The sequence below is a fragment of the Diabrotica virgifera genome, chromosome 6 (assembly GCF_917563875.1).
Source record: "Diabrotica virgifera virgifera chromosome 6, PGI_DIABVI_V3a".
NCBI classification, from domain to species: Eukaryota; Metazoa; Arthropoda; class Insecta; order Coleoptera; family Chrysomelidae; genus Diabrotica; species Diabrotica virgifera.
In genome coordinates, this window is record NC_065448.1 from 215,126,462 (window position 1) to 215,151,382 (window position 24,921).

General features: G+C 31.7%; 1 protein-coding gene across 1 annotated transcript in view; it reads left to right on the forward strand.

Annotated features, from left to right (window-relative positions):
• The first annotated feature begins 2,658 nt into the window (after positions 1-2,658).
• LOC114336140 (nuclear transcription factor Y subunit gamma) overlaps positions 2,659-24,921 on the forward strand; it is a 30,085-nt gene continuing 7,822 nt past the window's right edge. Inside the window, exons 1-5 of the mRNA XM_050654615.1 lie at positions 2,659-2,827; positions 2,883-3,009; positions 14,547-14,732; positions 16,939-17,067; positions 23,973-24,131. Of these exons, the coding sequence (XP_050510572.1) occupies positions 2,799-2,827; positions 2,883-3,009; positions 14,547-14,732; positions 16,939-17,067; positions 23,973-24,131 (630 nt within the window). The 5' untranslated portion in view covers positions 2,659-2,798. The remainder of the gene's footprint in view (positions 2,828-2,882; positions 3,010-14,546; positions 14,733-16,938; positions 17,068-23,972; positions 24,132-24,921) is intronic.

The following is a 24,921-nucleotide window of genomic DNA, read 5'->3' on the forward strand; positions in this document are numbered from 1 at the left end:
TGAATTTTGATGTCATCCATTTCATCCATCTTTCGACTATATAGTTAAGTTTTCTTTGCTCTTCTGTAAAATTAGGAATATGTGACTCGTGTTGTTTTTGAAATGACCGATTCAATTAATAAATCGGTGGTACATTATGTTGATATTAATTATTGGTAATTTTTTACGAATATTTTTAATTACTTTATACTATTCTACCATTAACTTATTAAAAAAAATAACATTGGCTTTTATATTTTTAAAAATCTATAGGTACCTATACAGTTTTTCTTATTTGTTATATATTTCTTTGCATAGATTTATTTTAGAGATGTAATAATATCTAATAAACGCAATATTGATTAAATAAAAAATAAAAAAAGTAAAGATTGGTATGGGATTCGAACCAGGATTATCCACGTCCGAAGACAAACGACCAGTTCTCGTCGCCATCCGCTCGAACTGTCAAACCATCTAAAATACTCGACGACAGAGTAGGATAGTGACGTCGTCGATACTCCCCTTGAATTAGAAAGAGACTACCGACCAAATAGGCTCATTTATCTCTGTCGCAACCGTCACCCATTTTAAGATCGTAAGGCGCAATCTAGAGTATTATAAATCTATGTTTTCATTATACAGCATTTTTAGTTTACAAAATCTGACAACCGGTTAGAAAAACGTCATTTACGACGTGAGATAATAAATATAACTGAATAACTACTTGTCTGAAAACCATGACATGACAATGCTGTCTAAATCCTGACCCACTACTTTGTGCTATGTAATTTGGGTTGCCTATATGAACTTGAATCGGCGAAATGGGCATATAAATAATAAAGTTTTGCTGTATTTAAAAATTCACAATTTTAAGGCATGAACGAATCATGTAGTACCTTTTTGTAGATGTATCTATACTGTAGCTTGACTAAAATAAATCAACAATTAGATATAAAAAAAATCACAAATTTTATTAAATTTGGGAAAGTTTTTGGGTAATTTTTTTCTTAATCATCCACTCTTTTTGCACATTTTATATTTTTAATTTGGTATCACAGCTGATCGGCAGTATTTCAAAACTTAAATACTTTTTGTAAGTAATGTAGTTAAAACTTTGGACTCTAGAGTAAAGTGGCCTTTTTAAATGCCAAGAAATACTCTATAATTAAAAAATAAGTACTTGGTATTTAAATGCTCTAAAGTCTAAAGTATTTAAATACCTACAAATAAGTATTTAAATTTTGAAATATGGCCCATTAGCTCCGAAATACCAACTTAAATATAACATGTGCAAATAGCGTGAATGATAAAAATTTACCCAAAAACTTGGGTACATTTTTAGTATTCAAATACTTGGTATTTAAATACTTTTCAACATCAGTATTTGTATTTATGATACTTGCCCAAATTTACTAAAATTTGTGATTTTTTATATCTAATTGTTTTATTTAAGTCAAGCATAGCCACAGCAGGTACCTACAGATCACTCTTTGTAGTAGTAACTTTTCAGTTTCATTTTTAAATACATCTACAAAAAAGGTAGAAGGTAGTAGGCAGTACATATTTGATTTATTCATGCCTTGCAATGTGAATTTTTCAAGTTGTTAATACAGCAAACAACAGGCAACCCAAATTACACGGCACAAAGTAGTGGGTCAGGATTTAGAACCAAGTTGACATGACATTCCACTACGTAAGAGAAGTAGAAATTAACCTATATTATTGTTTATTTTACATTTTTACATACCTTCGATAAATATGTTTAAATTTGAATTGAAACGAAATACAAACAAAATAATGGTTATTGAAAGAGATGTAGAAGTAAATAATTGGCCGAAATTTCGGCAGGAAATGAAGGAATTTCAAAAATCCATTAATGATCGCTTAACTGAATTGGTAGATAAGACAAATTCTGAAAGTATGTATTTTTATATTAAAGGTATTCTCAAATTGTTTATTAATATAGTATTGTATCTACAATTACAACACCCTTTTACCTTTAGTACATTGGTTATATTGATATTAGGAGTAAATCGAATTTTTGCTTTACATCATAAATACTTGTACTGATTGTTTTAGGTGTAGACGATGTAAGCGATTCTGATACTGAAGATGAGGGTAAAGATAAAGATCATCATTCAAAACGAAGATTAAAATATAAAAATAAAAAATGTAAAAAGAAAAAATAAAATATAAAAAATATTCTAAATTTTTTGACATTGACAGTATGAAGCTTGAAGAGCAGTATGAAGATAGTTACTTTGCTATGTTACCAAGGTTACCAACTTTTGGGGTAACCCCAATGACGTAAAAATATTGGTGTTCTATGTTTTATTGAAATTATATCAAAATTATACATAATTATATCAAAATAAAATGATTCGAAAATAAATAGGAACATATATATCTATATATTGTTTGTCAACATGATTTATTTGTTAATAATTTAGAAATAAACTGCAATATATTCCTTAACAAACTCCTATTTTACTTTATGTAAAACCAAGAAATCATTTTTAACTAACATATGACGAAGTATTAAATATTTGAGGTAGATTACTAACGATGTACTTTTTTAATATTTTGCGACTGCATATAAAAATTGTTTTTTTGAATCATGTAGTGTTAAATAGTTCTGTCGCGAAAATATGCCTAAAAGCTAATCAATCTGATGTTATTCTATAAACGTCACTTTGACATTGAATAGTACATTTCGATTGGATTGGGCAGAAAAGGAATCAAAAGTAAAAACTGATTGGTTATATTAGCGGCGCCTTAATTTTCAATATTCGGAAATCTGAGTAATTAAATACATAAGAATGTCTACTTCCCTGTTCTTTGTAAATACGTAAGTATTGAACGCAGTAAATAATATATTTTCTCTAAACATTTATCTCTCGCAGGGACTCCAATGAAGACAAATCTGATACACAATGTGTAGATGATCAGTCCCAAACACAAAGCCAAGCACAACAAGCGCTAAATCAGTTCTGGCCTAAAGTTATGGACGAAATAAGATCCATTCGTAATGTAGGTATTCCCTTCATTCTTATATACTAGAGTTAATAGTTCAAAAATCAACAAAACAATAATTGTACATAATCTAACATTAAAATGCTTTACTAAGTAACAAGACATTTACTCAACACACACATTACACTATAATCTAATTGCGATTGGCTGAGTGATTAATATCTATGTCATTAAAAAAAACTATTTCCTTGTGGCATTTTTATAATTAACTATTTTGATTGGGAAATAAGCCACAATTAAATTGAAAAACTAATTTTATTAACGTTTCGACGCCCAAATCAGATGTCGTTGTCAAAATACAAAATATTAGATACTAAAACAAAAATGTTGTTGCTGAGTAAAAAATTCTTCTAATTTTTTTAATCCGACTCATTTATAACGGCAATTCAGACTTATACAGTGGAACCTCGATAAGTCGGATTAATCGGGACCGCAGCTGATCCGGGTTATCCAAAATATTGATTAGCTGGAGAATATGGTAAAAATTAATAAAATACTGTATACTTATGGGTAAACTCCATGATAATTGCGAAAACATGAAATACATATGGACAATGCATCTAAATTATGTACAGTTGTATACAGTATTGTTTATTTCTTGGTAAAAAACTCAGTCAAACTGAAAAAATATTTATTTTGTCTCATAAAAATTGGTCTGGGTTAGACAGACTTCCGAGTTATCGAAGGCCGACTTATCGGGGTTCCACTGTGTAATACATTTTAAAGTAGAAGACTTTAAAATGATATTGCCAATATTTATGAGTTTACTGAAAGATAGTTGATTACACAAGGTTTTTTCCTGGTTTTCCCTCGTAATTTACTATAGAATCTCTAACACGAGAATTTTACTGTCACTGTTGCATTTGGTTGTCTTTTTAAAGACAGATCACATGCTATGATTTTTTTTGTGGCGGATATTCTTGAGGTTGGGGTTGATTTCATGTAATCAAATGAACTATCTTTCAGTAAAGTCGTCCCAGGAACACAACTCATAAATTTTGGCAATATTATTTTAAAGTCTTCTACTTTAAAATGTATAATATATGTCTGAATTGCCGATATAAATGAGTCAGATTAAATAAATTATTAGAAGAATTTTTTACTAAGCAGCTACATTTTTGTTTAATTTAGTAATATTTTGTATTTTGACAAGGACATTCGATTTGGGCGTCGAAACGTTAATAAAATTAGTTTTTCAATTTAATTGTGGCTTATTTCCCAATCAAAATCGTTAATTAAAATTAAAAAAAAAAACATTAATATATTTTGAAGACAATCTGATAATTTATTCATAACACCATGTAAAGGGAATTGTAAAATTAAAATGATGCCTAATTTTCTATATCACTTTTTGGCAAATACAGTAGAACCCCGCAAATCCGAACTAACTGGGGGGACAGCCTGTTCGGATTCCGAAAAGTTCAGATTATCCAAAAGTTAACCTAACAAATAATTCAAAGATTTCGTTGTTGTTGATTTTGAGTAGTTGCACCTGTCTCACTCTCTCCCTCTCCCACTAAGTTTCAAATCACTGCCTATCAAAAGTCTTGCCTCGAAAGAAGAAGCTTGTGCACCTGGCTTTAAATGAATATGCAAAGTTTGACTCTTATGGCCTATTGTAATGCTGCAGCAACAACGAAATACCTTTAAGATCATTGGAAAATCTAAAAAACCACGAGCTTAGAAAGATGTTAACATGAACGTTTTACCTGTTTATTATAGGGCCCAAAGAAAAGCATAGATGAATAGTGAACTTTTTAAGGAATGGTGTGAAAAACGATTTGTTCTATACGTGTCGAAATCCATTAAGGAAGTGGCTTCCTAACAGAGCCCTACTTTTCTTAGACTATGCTACATCACACGCCGGAGTTAAGGGACTTATATGTGATGAAATTAAAGCTGGTTTCCTATGAGAAAATGTGACCCCATTATTGCAACCCATGGGCCAAGGTGTTCTGCAGTTTATAAAACTGTATTAGAAAGTGAGGAAAGTTCCACTACTGACATCTTGAAAAAATCACCGTAAAAGATGTCATCTATTGATTGGCTGAGGCCTGGGAGAACTGCCTTGAGACTTTAATTAGAATCGTGGAAGAAGTTGTGGCTAGATTTACAATTTGAAGAAGCTCCATTTTTTGTCTTGAATTTTTTTATTATTTTCACTTTCTGTTGGTTCTGATTAGTCGAACGTTCGGATTAGCGGGGTTCGGATTTACGGGGTTCTTCTGTAGTTACAAATTTATTCAAGATGAATGAGTATGATAAGAGTTTAAATGCAATTGAAATATCCTAAATTATGAGGAAACATAGTATGAAGTAGTAATGTATGAAGTATAGGTAACTATTTTTAAAATTGATTTTATCTTTAGGTGTTGACTGAAGGTTTCATTTCCTTTTTGCCCAGCATTTTTAGTTTTTTATCCGTTACTCTTTATTATGTGCCAAGTATTTTTTCCAGTATTAGATTAGCATTACTATTTCAAAGTAAAGGAATAATAATCAACGGAAGAACTATTATCAACATAAGATATGCAGATATGCACAGTGATTATGGCAACTCTGCTGGACAACACCAAATACTACTAAACAAATCAAATAGTTTCTTGGAAAAATATGGACTAAAAATGGATATAAAAAAGACTAAATAATACTTATACAGTATGGTGCAAATGAAAGGAATAAATTCGTTATTTCGTAAACCGGCGATTTTAAGGAAAAATCTTAAAACAGGTCGATTTTTATTTTAAAATTATGATATTTTGGAATACATGTTATACTAGTGACGTCATCCATCTGGGCGTGATGACGTAATCGATGATTTTTTAAATGGGAATAGGAGTCGTGTGCTACCTCATTTAAAAGGTTATTTAATTCTCTATTCAGTAATATAAATATTTACATAATTATTTATACAGGGTGTCAAAAAAACAATTTAATTAAATTATTTGACAAAAAAAAGAAGAATGTATCTAATTTATTTAGTTCAAAATACATTTTGCTGTTACCGGAAAACAGAAAATAATATTTATTTCGCAAATAAACATTGCTTCTCTATTAAATTTAATGTTCAAGCCAGCTCCCGCCAGCCACTTGCCTCTTGGAAGTTTGAATATTTAGTTTAAGCGAAAAGCAATGATTATTATTTGTGAAATAAACATTTTTTTCTGATTTGTGACAGCAGTAAAATATATTTTAAATTAAATAAATTACATACATTCTTCTGCTTTTTGTGAAATAATTTAATTTAAAAACATTTTTTTGACACCCTGTATACATAATTATGTAAATGTTTATGTTACTGAATAGAGAATTAAATAACCTTTCAAATGAGCTAGCACACGCCCCCTATTCTCATTTTAAAAAATCATTGATTACGTCATCACTCTCAGATGAATGACGTCACTAGTAAGCCATATGTGCCAAAATATCATAATTTAAAAATAAAAATCGGATTTTTCGGGATTTTTCCTTAAAGTAGCCGGTTTACGAAATAACGAATTTATTCCTTTCATTTGCACCATACGGTATATAACAAATAACTAAGAAAACAAATATACAAAGATACATTTGGGAAATGTACCAATAGAAAGTTGATAAATAGGAACCTGGATTTCAAACACTAGTGATCAAGCAATAGAAATAAAGGCCAGAATAGAAATAGCAAGCAATGTGTTTGTAAAAATGAAACTAATTCTCTGCAACAAAGACCTTCGATTAGAATTGAGAGTTTTGAGATGCTATTTCTGTTATTTCTGTTATTCCTGGGCTTTTGTTATTTTTCAAGCTCTTTATTTCGTTCTCTATTTCTTGTACTATGGGTATTTCTATTGCTATCTGATCATCTTCAATTTCATGGTTTGTTTCCTTTTGTACTTCGCTCTTATTTAGCAGTTCTGTGAAATAGTTTTGCCAGTTTTCCATTATTTTTTCTGGCTCATTTAGCAACATCCCTTTATCGTCTCTCATATATGGGTTGTTTTTCTGATATCCTCTTTCCAGTTTTTTTGCTTCCTGGTAGAATGATCTTATTTTTTTTTTGAAATTTTTCTTCTATTTCTTTCAGTTTGTTCTCGTTGTATTTTCTCTTTTTGCTTCTACATTTTCTTTTCATGATTTTTCTCAATTCTCTGTATTCTTCTCTATTGCTATCTTCGTCATTTGTGAGATTTTTGAGTCTTACCTTTCTTATTGCTTCTGCTACTTCTTGACATTTTTCATCATACCAATCTTTTGTTTTGTGTTTTCTTTTGGTTTTCGCTAGGATTACTTTACTTGTGTTCAAGACTGCTTCTTTTATATTTTTCCATTGTTTGTCTGGGTTTGAGGTTTCTTGTTCCCTGATTAGCTGTTGGTTATTCCCTGTTCATACTTCTTCTGTGTGTTATTATCTTATAACTAAATAATAAATACAGTAAAAATAAAAAAGTTAGAATACCTCGGATATTTAATGAGGGGACCGCGATATGAAATGCTAAGACTGATCATACTGGAAAAGATAAGAGGAGGAAGGAGTATAGGAAGAAGGAGAATGTCATGGTTGAAGAATTATTGTTAATTCACTTTGTTAAAATTTTCTCTAGCCTTTTCTATTCTAATTTAAATTTCCTGGAAGTAATCATTTGTTTATGAGAAGATTCTCGTTATTTCTGTGAATTTTTGAAATTCTCATAAATTTTGTCTTCTTGATGTTCATTGTTAGACTGTATTGTTGACCATATAGTACTGCTATTCTGTTCATAAGTCTCTGAAGATCTTCAATATTTGCGCCTAAGATGACAGTCTCATCCGCATATCTAAATGTTGTTAATGAGAACTCCATTTACCTTTATTCCAGCTGTTTCACCCTCAAACCTTCTTTTTTAGATCTCTTCCAGGTAGGCATTAAAAATAATTTTAAATAAATAAATAAAATAAATAAATAGTTTATTTACGGCCAAAATACCATTTACAAAAATACCACATATCACAATAGGTATAGGTAGTATCACAATCATAAATACATATTAAAATATAGAACAATATCACTATATAAAGACTGAAAAATCAAAAATATATATACAGGGTGTAACAAAAATACAGGTCATAAATTAAACTACATATTCTGAGACCAAAATTAGTTCGATTGAACCTAACTTACCTTAGTACAAATATGCACACAAAAAAGTTACAGCCCTTTGAAGTTACAAAATGAAAATCGATTTTCTCGAATATATCAAAAACTATTAGAGATTTTTTATTGAAAATGGACATGTGGCATTCTTATGGCAGGAATATCTTAAAGAAAAATTATAGTGAAATTTGTGCACCCCCTAAAAATTTTATAGGGTTTTGTTCCCTTAAACCCCCCCAAACTTTTGTGTACGTGCCAATTAAATTATTATTGTGGGACCATTAGTTAAATTCAATGTTTTCGAAACTTTTTTGCCCCTTAGTATTTTTTCGATAAGGCAGTTTTTATCGAGATGCGGCTTCTTTTTTAATATGTTTACATAAAAAATTTATGGGGGTTTTGTGCTTTAAACCCTCCAAATATTTGTGTGCGTTCAAATTAAACTATTACTACGGTACCATTAGTTAAACACAGTGTTTTTAAAACTTTTTTGGCTCTTTGTATTTTTTCGATAAGGCACCTTTTATCGAGATGTGGCTTCTTTTTTAATATGGTTCAAAATATACCTAAAAATGTAAATAATAAATAAATTTTCATATTATTACAAAGTCTCCATAATCGTACTTAACCATATACAAATATGTGGTGGATTTGACAAATATTCCAAATATCTCGATAAAAACTGACTTTTTGAAAAAGTACTAAGAGGCAAAAAAGTTTTTAAAACATTGTGTTTAACAAATGGTACTACAATGATAATTAAATTGTAACGTACACAAAAGTTTGGGGGGGTTTAAAGGAACACAACCCCCATAAAATTTTTAAGGAGTGTCCAAATTTCACTATAATTTTTTCTTAAGATACTACTGCCATAATAATGCTACATGTCCATTTTTAATAACAAATCTCTAATAGTTTTCGATATATTGGAAAAAATCGATTTTTATTTTGTAACTTCAAAGGGTTGTAACTTTTTTTATGTGCACATTTGTACTAAGGTAAGTTAGGTTTAATCGAACTATTTTTGGTCTCAGAATATGTGATTATATTTATGACCTGTATTTTTGTTACACCCTGTATATTAAATACAATTTAGCATTTTTTTTTCAATTTTTTCTTAAAACTAGGCAATGAACAGTCAAAAAAGTCAATATTGATATTATTGGCCCCCTTAGACATTCTTCCAATTGCTTTGTTCTGTGCATAATTGGTGCAATGAAAGTCTACAAAAAATAGTTCTTTACTACGAGTATTACATTGAGGAACTCTATATTTTATCTTCTCAAGAAGTGTTGAGCAATCAACCAATCCATTAGCAATCTTATATAAGAAAACTAAATCAAGAAATGATCTTCTATTTTCCAGTGATGATAAATCTAATAAGTTGAGAACATAGGCGCCCATACACACGGGCAGGGGGGCCGTGCCCCCCCTAGCTTTTCGGGAGAAAAAAATTAAATTTATATTACATAAACGTATTTTTGTCAAAACATTATTGGATAATTTTGAGAGATAAATTGGAAACAACATATTTATTAATAAAAAAAATTCACATATTGGGTAGTTATTAATAGTTTAACAGAAAATCTTTGTGTCTGCTACAGTGGTCTGTATGGAATGTGCATAATACACATTTCCCCACAATCACGGTATGCTACTAACGAAAACATTGACAGAGATTAGAGGCGTGGGAAACATATACACTGTAATCGACACCCAAAATTACAAATTAAATTAATCATTTATAATACTGCAAAAAAACCATATCAGCAAGAATTCCGATCTCTGATCGATAATCACTAATGAGCCATTTGTCATTTGTCTTTAACAACTGGTATAAAGTAATTATATTTTATATTTTGAAAAAGTTCATACTGAAAAATAATTTTTAAAATTTATTGAACATAGTCAAATTTTAGTTTGCAAAAGTATTTTTTTAGTAAGTAGATTATTTTTAAAGTGTGCATTATGATGAACAGGACAATTTTATTTAAATGAAAAACAGGTGATCTTTCATGATGAATGAGTGTTATATACAGGGTGTCCCAAAAGTAGCGGAAAGGCCGAATAATTCGTGAAATGAACATCGGATCGAAAAAACTGAAAAATACGTGTTCAATAATTTTCAAAAATCTATGCGATGACACTAAACAAGTCCACCACTTCAACAGCTGGGTATGGAGCGGGGGGTAACTTTAAAATCTTAAATGGAACCCCTAATTTTTGTTGCAGATTTGAATTTTCCTTGTAAAAATAAGCAAATTTTATTCGAGCCATTTTGCGAATTGTGGATAGATAGCGCTATAATCGGAAAAAACGGTATATCGTGATACCACAGTAAAATTATAGAAACGGTCTAATATCTCGAGAAATATACTTCCAAATAAAAACTAAAAAACACATGTTTAATATTTTTCAAAAATCTATAGAATGACACCAAACAGGAGTTTTCATTCCACACTCTGGAGGTGGGGTGAGAGTTAACTTTAAAATCTTATATAGGAACCCCCGTGTTTTTTCTTGCAGATTGAGTTTCCTCCTTAAAAAATAAGTAACATTTATTCGAACTTTTTTAGAATTGTTGACGGATGGCGCTATATTCGGAAAATGCGATTTATTTGCGCCATCTATCAACAATTCTAAAAATGTTTGGAATATGTGTGCCTTATTTTTCATAAGGATTCTATATCTGCAAAAATAAAGGGGGCTCCTTTTTAAGATTTTAAAGTAAAAACTTGGTTCGACACATACTCATGGTTAGTCTGCTCGCCAAAGTTGAAGGGAAGGCTTTGCAAGCATTGTATTCTTTTCAAACGGGTTTTAAAGAGAGGCGCAACTTTTGTGGTACCCATGACATTTCCATTTAAAAACTTGGTCTAGTGTTTAAATGTATGAATAATTCCTCACAACAGGGTTCAAACTAGGTTTTTTAGGTGGTTTAAACTACAGTAGACTCCCTCTATAACGAGAACTGAAATGGTGAATTAATTATCTCATTATAAGCGGATCTTGTTATATCAAACAATAATAATATTGAAATCTTTTGATGCCTCTTACGTAGTTTATTATGTGTCGATGGTCAACCTGAACAGTGAACAATGAGACTTCGCCGCCATAAATTGTAAATTTCCTATAGTATTCAATATCGGTCGATAAACAGGCAGATGTTTATTACAGGTGGCCGAGTTTATTATAGCACTGGCCTCGATAATAAGACAGATGTTGGGCATTTCTATGTACAGGTAGTTGGGGCATTTATTTATTTATGACCATTACAACGCTAAAAACAGGTAAAGACAAGTATTCTTCGATTTAAATTTTCCTCGTTATAACCAAATATGCCTCGTAATAGAGCTTTATAGTTCAATAGGAATTTCATGGGACACCTAATGTACCTCGTTATAAGCGAAACCTCGTTATATCCGTGTTCGTTATAGAGAGAGTCTACTGTATATATTGTCATCCGAAATATACAAAATGTAATGTGCAACATCTTCACGTTTGGCCCCCCCTAAAAATTTTTATATGGGCGCCTTTGGTTGAGAATTTCACTATAATTGATGTTTTCAGATGGTATATTTAGTTTATATGCAATGAATCTTAGAATTTTTTTTTGGACTTTCTCTATATTATCGATGTGGCATCTGTAGTAGGGTGTCCATATGCAGCTTGAATATTCTAATATTGATCTAACTAATGCATAATAGACAGATTTAAGACAATTTTCCTCTTAGTCTGGGCAGATTATCGGAGAACAGGCCATTTTTGGGAAAAGTTATTTACCAGCAATTTTATTGCTGGAATCGAATCTTATAATTGTATATATTAATCATATAGGTAAGCAAAGTCCGCAGATAGTGTGCTAACTTTTTTTATAAACAAAATAGCGCCCGAAAATCGTGTTTTTTTAATTTTTGCTCTATAACTCCAATGATTTTAACTTTACACCAAAAACACTCAAATAAAAATTCACCGTAATTAAATTCTACATAGAGACGTGTTTTCCCGATTTACTTCGACGAAAATTTTCCCCGGAAAATGCCGGTTTTTCCAACAAAATCTTTAACTTTCAACTAAAATTTTAGATAAGTAATTGTTTATCAATAATTAAATAACTTCGTAGCATAAAAGCTCTTTTCGTATAGATTATAATTCCACAAGCCGATGTAAATTGAATTAACAGTTTAGCAACAATTGAATTGTTAATTAAAAATTTACGGTCGCTATAATAACCACAGTAATTATGATACATAACAATAACTATGATTTTTGTATAAAAAGACACTGTACCTATCTAATGTACTTTACAGAATTGAAATTGGACTATTTAAGCGGCCTCAGGAATATTTAAAAATTATAAACAATTTTTTGGCTTATAAACAAATAGAATATATCGGGAAATGTTAAATTAAATTAAATCATAAAAACGGTACTGGAAAAAAAGCGGCAGAACGCTTCTTTTAAAAGAAAAAACGTTTAATTGTGATGAGTGGTTCCTGAGATACAACCGGTCAAAGTTGACCGGCATTTACGGCAAAGATATAAACAACAGGATCATAATTTTCGAACCATCACCTTTTTATTTTTATCCTCTTTCTTCACACCAATTTTCATATCTTTAAAATAATCATAACATAGGTATATTATTATAATAAAAACTATCGATATTACGAGTGAAAATTGCCAAAAAATAGCAAAATTCCAATAAAAATTAGGTTGAAAAAAATGTAATCTCAAAGTTCAAAATCTGTATACGTTAAAAAAATGCATTTTCTCGGCTTCCCATGGAGCAATTTTCTTCATTCTTTTTTTGTTCCCCAGTAACTCGAGTAGAGCCATCTAACTAACGCATTATTAAATGTCAAAATTGCTTTTGTTTTGTTATAATTTTGTAATAACAAAACTTTTAATTTGTTTAAATAAATATTGTTTAAATAATTATACAGCTTTCAAATGAGAATATTTGTGTTTTTAAAGTTAAAAGGTACACTTGTAGTAAGTTTATCTAAAAAAAGTCTACAACTGGAAAAATATGTAGTTTTCTTTTCTTATAAATAAATTAATCTATTATAACAAAACAAAAGCAAGTATGACATTTAATAATGCGTCAGTTAGATGGCTCTATTCGAGTTACTTGGGAACAAAAAAAGAATGAAGAAAATTGCTCCATGGGAAGCCGAGAAAATGCATTTTTTTAACGTATACCGGTTTTGAACTTTGAGATTACATTTTCTCCAACCTGATTTTTGATTAGAATTTTGCTATTTTTGGCAATTTTCACTCGTAATATCGATATTTTTTATTATAATAATATATTTTATGATTATTTTAAAGATATGAGAATTGGTGTGAAGAAAAAGAATAAAAATAAAAAGGTGATGGTTCGAAAATTATGATCCTGTTGTTTATATCTTTGCCGTAAATGCCGGTCAACTTTGACCGGTTGTATCTCAGGAACCACTCATCACAATTAAACGTTTTTTCTTTTAGAAGAAGCGTTCTGCCGTTTTTTTCCAGTACCGTTTTCATGATTTAATTTAATTTAATATTTCCCGAGATATTCTATTTGTATATAAGCCAAAAAATTGTTTATAATTTTTAAATATTCCTGAGGCCGCTTAAATATCCAATTTCAATTCTGTAAAGTACATTAGATAGGTACAGTGTCTTTTTATTCAAAAATCATAGTTTTTCTTATGTATCATAATTATTGTGGTTATTATAGCGACCGTAAAATTTTAATTATTAATTCAATTGTTGCTAAACTGTTCATTCAATTTCCATCGGCTTCTGGAATTATAATCTATACGAAAAGATCTTTATACTACCAAGTTATTTAATTATTGATAAACAATTACTTATCTAAAATTTTAGTTGAAAATTAATGATTTTGTTGGGAAAACACGCATTTTACGGGGAAAATGCGGCTTTTTCCAAATTTTCGTCGAAGTAAATCGGAAAAAACACATCTCTATGCAGAATTTAATTACGGTGAATTTTTATTTGGGTGTTTTTGGTGTAAAGTTAAAATCTTTGGAGTTATAGAGCAAAAATTGAAAAAAACACGATTTTCGGTCGCCATTTTGTTTATACAAAAAATAGCACACTATCTGCGGACTTTGCATACCTATATTATTAATATATACAATCATAAGATTCGATTCCAGCAATAAAATTGGTGGTAAATAACTTTTCCTTGTATTTTGCTAATTAGCCCAGAGTATCTGGCAGCTGTTCATTAACACATACTTTTGGTTGCTACTTATAGTATAAATTCAATATGATCCTGAGATTCATTCATTGTTCATGTCAAACTTTATCGAATGCTTTATTATAGTCAATAAAACATGCATGTATATCTTGATTGACCTGATTTATTAACTGGATCTTTATTGAGTGTTATATTTTAATTATATGGTTATAGATGGATCTCAAACAGCAAGTTCTGCCTTTGGCCCGAATTAAAAAAATAATGAAACTTGATGAGGATGTTAAGATGATCAGCGCAGAAGCACCTTTATTGTTTGCTAAAGCAGCAGAAATTTTTATCCACGAACTTACATTACGGGCATGGATTCACACGGAAGATAACAAAAGACGAACTTTGCAGGTATTGTTGTTCAAAAATGTTTAAAAAATATAATAGAAATATAAGTAAACTATGGTTGGTACAGTATAAATACTCAATCAACATGCAGTAGAAATAAACAAACCAAGACACGTTAAATGCTACTAGAAGCACTCCGAATAATAGTTTACAATGTATATACATTGTAAATCCCAAATCATGATTTCCAAGTTTATACATTGTATATTATGATTCGGTAGTACTCCTAGTAGCATTTAACGTGTCTTGGTTTGTTTATTTCTACTGCATCTTGATTGTAAATTTAGTATATCTAGATATTTAATTTACTATATTTTATTATTATAGTAAGATTATATACAGAGCGTTTACTTTTTAATTAGAAGTATCACAGTGAAGGAGGCGCTAAAATCAGCAACATTGCTTATTATTCCACTGAGGTGCATTAAACTTTTCAATAAGATATGGTTGTTTAAAACTGTATTTTAACTTTTAAAAGATGTTCAATAGTCCATGTGGTGAGACCGCTCCCGTCGGAAAAAATTTCTGATTCGGTTTCTTTGTGGATTCCTATTCAAAAATACCCCCTTTAAACAAACCTGCCCGAATTTTTGGGCAGAAATTGTTTAAACAATTTTTTTAAACAAATACAAAAGATCACATTTGTTTGACACGAAAAATATTTTTTAGGTTTCTTGGGTCATTCTAAACAAGAAAGGTATTTTGTGATTTTTCTAGAAAATTGACAGTTTTCGAGTTATAGGCGATTTAAAATCTGAAAAATGCGAAATACGCATTTTCGAGGTTTAAAAACTCATATTTAAATTAGTATTATTGAGACTGCAGATACTTAAATTTAAGAGGAAACAGTAGCGATCAACAGGTAGCAAAAACGCGTTCCAAGATTGCGGCTGTAATTTTGAATATTTTTTCGAGATATTTGGCACACGTATTCGTAATATAATAAAGAATGGCGGTACAGAGCCCAATTTGAAAAATATATTAATATGTGGAAATTACTCTGTAATTAAATACAATATTAAAAAAACGAGCCTGTACCGCCATTAAGAAGAACAAAAAAATACACTTTCTTCAAATAAACTTTTTGATCCGATGCCTAGATTTTGTGTCATTTTGGAACTACTAAAATTTTTTATTTCATTAGTAGTTCCAAAATGACACAAAATCTAGGCATCGGACAAAAAAGTTTATTTGAAGAAAGTGTATTTTTTTGTTCTTCTTAATGACGGTACAGCCTCGTTTTTTTAATATTGTATTTAATTACAGAGTCATTTCCACATATTAATATATTTTTCAAATTGGGCTCTGTACCGCCATTCTCTATTATATTAAGAATACGTGTGCCAAATATCTCGAAAAAATATTCAAAATTACAGCCGCAATCTTGGAACGCGTTTTCGCTACCTGTTGATCGCTACTGTTTCACCTTAAGATTAAACATTCAGCTTCAATATTCTGAAGAGTGATCGTGTCTAACGTTAATTTATTCCGTTGTTTTTTAATTGTTAAATATGCGTGTTTATCCGATTATTTTGCCGGTTTCAGACGGGAGCGGTCTCACCACATGGACTACAAGATTACCTGTTCATTCCGATAGTAGTTTATCAATTTTTCTCTTTTCTCGCTTATTAGTTATTATTGCATAGTATACAAATTATTGTAATCACTGAATACATAGTTAGTTAAAAATAATCCTATTAATTTAATTAACGAATAATTTAAGCAATCAACAAGTAACGATTTTCCAAGAAAATTCGAAAACTAAATGAAATAGCCTCTCTTTCAGATGAAATTAATACTCTATGACTCTAAGCCGCCTACACTCTTAATGTTTACATATCTATAAATTATAACATAGCTTATTGAATTATGTATGTGGGTAGCCGGCAGTGTTGCCATTTTAAGTCCGTGTATATAATTGAAAACTAAATATACCCTATTCCACGAACATACGCCTGTTTTGGATTATTTCGACAACGAATATTTTACTGTGCAAAATAAGAAGAACGAAAGTAAATTGCAAATTACATTGTTGTTTTTTGGAATAATTATTAGCGCCATTTACTTTCGTACTTCTTATGTTGCACAGTAAAATATTCGTTGTCGAAGTAATCCAAAACAGGCGTATGTTCATGGAATGGCCCATACAGTGTATGTTGTACAAAATATTGCCAGAGTTCTAAGAATATTAAAGATTTTTTAATTACAGAGAAATGACCTAGCAATGGCAATAACAAAATATGATCAGTTTGACTTCTTAATTGACATAGTTCCTCGGGATGATATAAAGCCCAATAAAGTAAGGGACGAATCAAGAATATCATCAAATCCTGACCAGGTAATGTACATTTTTTGGTTTCATTTTGAAATATAGTTAATATGATAGTAGTCATTATAGCATTTGGATTATTTAGTAATGTATGATATGGATTGAATACTTTTTTACTTTTTTAAATAATTATACTGTAATAATCACATATTGATCCGTTAATCTATAAGGCTGTTCTGGGTAGAATAGGTGATAACACCTCTTAACTTTCTTGTTGTGGATACTAATCTTCATCTTCCTTGATATTTTATATGGGATTTGTCAAAATAATCCCATGAAATAATGTATAAGAACCTACCTATTAGATATAATTCTATAAATTCTTACATTACAGATTGCTTTCTAGATTTCAGGATCATTGTTTCATTTGGTCATTTTTAGATCTTCTAAATTTATACCTAGTTCCCTTTATGCTAACCGCTAACCTATCGAGTAAAAAATTTAGAATGCTAATACCATTTCAGAATTTAGAGAGTAGTAGTGACTAGTGGGGAGTAGTAAGATTCAGTCCCGGATTAAGAATCTTGAGGCCCCTAGGCAACCTAGGCAATCTAGGAGGCCCCTTAAGAAACTTTTGTCTTTTCCCTCCAAAACCTCGGATAACCCCTCCATCTCCGAGCGGTATTCCTTTGATATATTAGTGGACAGTTCGTAGACTAATAAATTTTTGTTTCGTTTTGTAAAACGTGTTGTTTGAAGAAATACAACAAAGAAATAGTCAAGAAACTGTTTATTTATTAAATACAGCTTTAACTAAAACAAAAATTATTACAAGATATTTCAAATTTTAAAGCAATAAAAAATATTTTAGTTTTTTTTTTTGTTATAGTTATCACGATATAGTCTGTTCGCTAAACTCAGACGCAACTGGCTACATATTTTAATCGATAATTTTTTTGTTTTTTGCCAATTTTGCAAAAATTGCCGAAATTACTAACTATTTAGTGATTATTTACTATTTAGTAATTATTTTTTGCCAATTTTACTAAAATTGGCAAAATTACCGACTAAAATATCTAGAAAGTTGCGTCTGAGTTTAGCGAACAGACTATAGTTAAACGAACGATTCATTTTAAAGTATAGTATTCTACTCACATGTAATGGCGTTTACTCACTATGATGAATAACGACGCTCGCCTTCGGCTCGTGTCGCATACTTCATCATCGTGAGTACTACCCATCATTACATGCTCGTTGAATAATATACTATTACGTCTTACATAATTATGTAATAATAAATAATTATGTATTAAATTTAGTTTGAGTTTTCAAAACCTTATAATTATAAAACAACTTTTCTGAGTTTTATAGAAACAAAACTACTTAAAATATCTTCAAATTCCAAGTTTTCGACCACGTTATTCTCAATAGCCATGCTAGTCTGTTGAGGTAATGCTGAGGGAAATGCTAGTCTGTTTTGTACCATTGTTGAACGACGACAGTTTTTAATATTTTTCTGTTTTGAAAATGACCGTTCGCCTGTTGCATTTGTAATCATTCATCATCATCATTATCATCAATGGTGCTACAGCCCTATGAAAGAGCCTCGACCTTCCCAAGTCTATTACGCCAGTCAGTCCTATCTATTGCCAACCGTTGTCAGTTTGCTGCGCCTATTTTTCTCCCATCTTCATCTACACCATCCTTCCATCTAAGTTTTGGCCTACCTATATTTCTACTTTCCACAGGTTGTGACATAAGGATTCTTCTAGGAGGGTTGTTATGCTGTGATCTTGCTAGATGTCCTGCCCATCTTAGTCTTCCTATTCTTATAAGAGATACTACGTCTTTACCACCAAATATATGTCTATATCTGTGGTATACCTCGTAGTTGTACCTCCTCCTCCAAATACCATTTTCACAGATGCCCCGAATATTCCTCTCAGGATCCTTCGTTCAAATATAAGCAGAAGGTTTTCTTCTGCCTTGGAGATGGTCCATGTCTCCGATCCATATGTCAACACTGGTTGTATAAGGGTTTTGTACATGGTTATTTTTGTTTTTTGGCTTAAATTTCTGCTTCTCATATGTCTACTCAGTCCAACATAGCATTTGTTCGCTAGGATTATCCTTCGCTTGATTTCTTCCGTCATGACGTTCTCCTTGGTGCTCATGGAGCCTAAGTATGTGAATTTGTCCACCACTTCAAAGGTAATTTGTAATTTGTAATCATTAGCGTAAGATAAATCTTAAAGGCTACTGACAAATTTCGAAACTTCTATTCGAATTTGTTCTCATAAATAACCCAAAAAGACTATGAATAAATTATGCAGGAGCAAACTGTTTTCGTTACAAGTTCATCTTACATTTCAGGTTAAATATCATCAGTATAGTTTTCATGTAGTTTTAAAGCACACTGCTTTATTTGAGTATCACTCAGATTTGGAAAAACATACAAAACACCGAAACACTGAGTTCACTGACTCGTACGCTGTCAACCGACTACTCAGGCACAGTAATTAGCGTATCCAAAATGGGAAGATACGTCTCAACCTTTAATTCTCCATCATGTAGAAAAACTTCATTGGAATTAGCATCATCAAAATGTAGTTTTCTTGCTCGCCTTTGTTTACTCTCGTCGAAATATTCAGAGTATTGTAGATCGCAGGCCTTCTGCTCGTAGTAAACAAAATTATCCCTTTGGGATTTTAAGAACTCCAAAAGGAAATTTAAAAGCTGAACTGCAGTTTCACGTTCAATCTCTTCTCTCTGTAATGATTTACTGACAGCGTTGATGAGTTCTAAAATTGTTGCCCGAAACTCATCCATTATGAATGTTTCTGTTTTGACATTTCTTTCAACAAACATTTAGCCTCATGAACTGTTTCAGCTTTCTGATTAGGGTCTTGCAAGAGTATGAAGACAATATTTGAAGGCGTTGTAACCTTTAGACAAAGCCCTTGTTGCAGCAGCCCTTGCATTTTATCTAGTACTGCTTGTTCTTTTAAGGCCAAGGTTTAGATCGTGGCAAATGGTATCGCTTAGTTGAGTTTCATTTGAGCATTTGATCGTAGCTTACCAACAGTGCCAGTGGGTAGAGGCTGAAAAAAAGTTTTACAGGGACTGAACAAATCCAAAATACGATATTGCTCAAACGGATCCAACGTAACTTTTAGCAGCGCTTACGCCAACTAAAGCGAGTGTGCGGCACGAGAAATGTACATTGCAAGTTTGATAATCTTAGATAAATGAGCCTGCAGACCATTGTATTTGCCTGACATGTAGCGAAAGGCATGGGTAATGAAGGAGAGGGTAGCGAGGCGGTGCTTACTTATTTGTTGCTCTTGCTGTTAACAACTGATTTATACTCAACTATTGCCACTGCTGTTGCCGCTGACGGAAATATTGCCCGAAATACGATATCGACGCGAGTGAGGTGTTCACATCAGTTCGTCGCCAATGTCCTCACAACTTATTTACCGAACGACTCTCAAGAATGGAATGTGACGACAGCATCGTCTTGCTCCCTTACTCACTTGCCGCTTTGCCGGCGCCAAGTGAGAGAGTAGCTGAATGTGAATACTCACTCGTATTTCGTATTCGCGCTGCCTCTCCTTTGACTTCCGCCATAAAAAGCATCGTGCAATGGCAGTAGCATGAGCATGAGCAGCGCGAGTGAGCTATTTACACATTCACGCTGCCCACTTCCCTGTCCAATTCTCTGTCGGACAGGACTGAGTGTAAATCCGGTATAAAGAAACCGTCAGACTGAGAGGCAGTACTGTTCCTTGTATCAAACGGCATTTATTAGCGATTTATTCTCATAACATGTAGGCTTTCTAGGTGAACAAAAGTCATTGTAATGTAGTTTTATACGTCCATCATCACTTTTATGGTATTACGCGATATTTGAGTTTTTCAACATAAATATGATTTATAATTTTTATTTAATTCTAATTTTTATTTTTTCATTTTGGGTCCTGCGAGGCCCCCTTTGGGGCCGAGGCCCCTAGACAACTGCCTACTTTGCCTAATGGTTAATCCGGCACTGGTAAGATTATAGGAACCGCAGCTTTTTTCAGAACAATGCTATAGTCTGAAGTCCAGAATTTGATGTATGACCTGAAGTATGTTTCAATTTATTACAAAAGTAGCCCCCAATGTCTACCCTTTCCATCTGCTGCAAGATGATATTTCATAAAGCAGTGGTTAGCAAAAAGAACCTGTCTTAGCAAACAGTACCTGTGTGATTTCAATTTATGTTTACCTGTCTAGTGATTTCTGGTAATTCTCTTTGTAATGGTCTTTTGCCAAAATCCCTTTTATAAGAGGTTCAGTGATTTCCAGGCACGTTTTTGTGATAAAGAAAAGCGAATCTTTCTCTGCTCCACCTTGAGCAACTTTGGAACGACTTTGCCATTGAAGTTTTGTCAGCCATACTACAGAGGCACAAGTAATTAGGTATGATTTAATATGAAAAATAGATCATTTTTTATTTCAAGCCCAGGTCTTCAATAGGCTGCAGTATGAGTGGTTGATAACAGATGGGTTCAAAAAAAAAATTTCAGGTCTTACAACAGTCAACAAGTCTAGCTGGTTTTAGAGTGCTGAATGTGATTTTGTTGACATGGTTTTTATATTTATTTTGTTGTTTTTGTTTTGTCAACCTTAACTTTAATCTATTCTGCTTTCTGGTATCCTGCAATTGCATGGTGGGCTACTTGTCCAGCTCATTATAGATGGAGATCTTTAATTGTACTAATAATGTCCTTTTCACCGAACTTGTGCTTGTATATATGTTCTGTAGTTAAAAGTTGTACCTGTTAAAAATACAGCTGGTAAAGCGAAAACACACTAATTGTGAAGATAATTAAATTTTTAATTTAATCTTCTTCTTCAGGTGCCGTGTCTGTATTCAGACGTTGGCTGTCATCACGGTTATTAGACTTTATTACGGTTGTCTTGTCCGACGGTGGTAGGGAGACTTATATTTTTGACTTTACGTCACAAGAGTTTACATTCCCATATTTTTAAATGATTTTCGATCATTGAATGTGTGTTATTGTGTATATATGTGTATTATTTGTGTTATTACGAAATAATTAGACAAATAGTACACATTTTATCTTATACCGGGTGGTGAATCGTAAAAAGTGCCATAGGAAACTCAATGTAAAATTCTGAATTGTTGAATTCCTGCTTCCCTAATTATTTTACATCAAAAGTCATGAGAGAATACTTGTAGAGAATTAAAATCTGTATTAAAATCAAAAGTGGTGAACAAATTCACATACTTAGGCTCCCTGATCACCAAGGAAAACGTCATGACAGAAGAAATCAAGCGAAGGATAATCCTAGCGAACAAATGCTATTTTGGACTGAGTAGACATATGAGAAGCAGAAACTTAAGCCAAAAAACAAAAATAACCATATACAAAACCCTTATACAACCAGTGTTGACATATGGATCGGAGACATGGACCATCTCCAAGGCAGATGAAAACCTTCTGCTTATATTTGAACGAAGGATCCTGAGAGGCATATTCGGTGGCATCTGTGAAAATGGTATTTGGAGGAGGAGGTACAACTACGAGGTATACCACAGATATAAACATATATTTGGTGGAAAAGACGTAGTATCTCTTATAAGAATAGGACGACTAAGATATGCAGGACATCTAGCAAGATCACAGCATAACAACCCTCCTAGAAGAATCCTTATGTCACAACCTGTGGGAAGTAGAAATAGGGGTAGGCCAAAACTTAGATGGAAAGATGGTGTAGATGAGGATGGGAGAAAAATAGGCGCAGCAAACTGGCAACGGTTGGCAATGGATAGGACTGACTGGCGTAATAGACTTGGGAAGGTCGAGGCTCTTTCATAGGGCTGTAGCACCATTGATGATGATGATGATGATGATGATGATTAAAATCAAAAGTTAAAATTGTTCTACGATTTAAATGCATTCCAAAATTTTGAAAAATATGATACATTTGCCACAATAGGTATGCGTGTAAAAGTAAGGCCACACGTTACTATTTAACTGACAGTGCTCACACCATTGACTGAATAAAAAAATCTTTATTATTAATCCTTTCTCCGCAACTGAGGGTATCTTATCAACTGTATTGTTTTTAAACAATAGATGATAAAATAAAAATATTGACAGTTCAAAAATGTGAACATTATTTCATTGTGTGTGGCCTAAGTTTGGGCTGAAAACTAAAACGTATTACATTTTTACAAAATTTTGGAATGTGTTTAATTACGTAGACCAATTTTAACAGTTATTTCCAATACAGATTTCAATCCTCTACAAATAGTTTCTAATGTCTTTTGATGTACAATAATTATTAGGGAAGCTGGAATTCAACAGTTCAGAATTTTACATTGAGTTAATACAAAATTTTGACGCATGTCAAAATTCTCAATGTGTTTTAATTATATATTGTGTAAACTATAATAAATATTTTTGAAAAATTTAAACTCAGAATGAAAGACTACATTATTACCGAGGGCTGAAAGTCCCTGAAAACTTCTATAATGTTTATTTTAATAAGTTACAGGGCTGAAAATAAAAGAGAAGTGTGATATTTAATTTCAAATATTTCATTCAATAGAATCTGCTTGTTTATTCTAAGGGGCTTTCCGCCCTCGGTAATAATGTAATCTTGCATCCTGCGTTAAAATTTTTCTAAAATACTTGGTTTTCTCAGGATTCGAACAAAATCATATTACGATTCAAATGACAGTAAACTCTCGTGACGTAATCTCACCCTTAATGTTCATTGGTTAGTCGATTTAGGCAACCGTAGTAATGTCTAAGAACCGTGGGCTGTCATCATGTTTACAAGTTCCGGAAACCTCTCTCTATCGGCTGCTGCGCGAAATAATTCTACCGTGGAACCACGGTTTAATTTAATGCACTTTATTATTTTTAATTGATCATTATTTACTTAATGTATATTTTTAGGTACATTATTACTTTCAACTTGCTCAACAACATCACGCTAATTTACAACAAAACAATACTTCTCCCACCACCACTCCAAGTACAACCCAATCTCAAGGAACGATACAAATAGTTCAACCTCAACAAGTACAAACAGTCCAAGTAAATACAATTGAACAGGTAGGATATATTATATATTTTTTAAATTGGTAATAATTAAATCATAGAGTTCTTAGTGAAATTTGATTAGTATAAATTAATAAAATAAAAATAATTTTTTTTTGAAGTTTAATAAGTTTCCAAAGTGAAACTTTTCCATGTTGAATTAATTGAAGTAGTATGGATAGGTTCTTCTTCTTCTTCAGGTGCCATCTCCGCTACGGAGGTTGGCAATCATCATAGCTATTTTACTTTTTGAAGCAGTAGCTCTAAATAGTTGTTTTGAGCTGCATCCAAACCATTCTCGCAGGTTCTTCAGCCATGAAATTCGTCTTCTTCCGATGCTTCTTCTGCCATCTATCTTTCTTTGCATTATGAGTCGCAGGATGCCATACTTCTCGCCCCGCATCACATGTCCGAGATACTGTAGTTTTCTTTCTTTAATTGTAAGTTCAACTTCCTTCTCTTTACCTATTCTTCTCAGTACTTCGTTGTTCGTAACTCTATCTACCCAGGAAACCGTCATAATTCTTCTATAAGTTTTTACTAATTTTCATAAACTTAGTCTTTTTGATATTGAGAGAGAGTCCGTACTCCCTACTACACCTTACTATTTTACTTATGAGTCTTTGCAGGTCTTGTAAAATATCGGCTATTATTACTGTATCATCTGCATATCTGATGTTAATTGATGGATTCGACCGTTACTTGATGGAAGTTCATTTTATCTCACAATAAAACACTGAAAAACGTTTGTTTTTCTATACTTCCACAAAATTTATTACAACTATGTTATTACTTTTAACGTAAA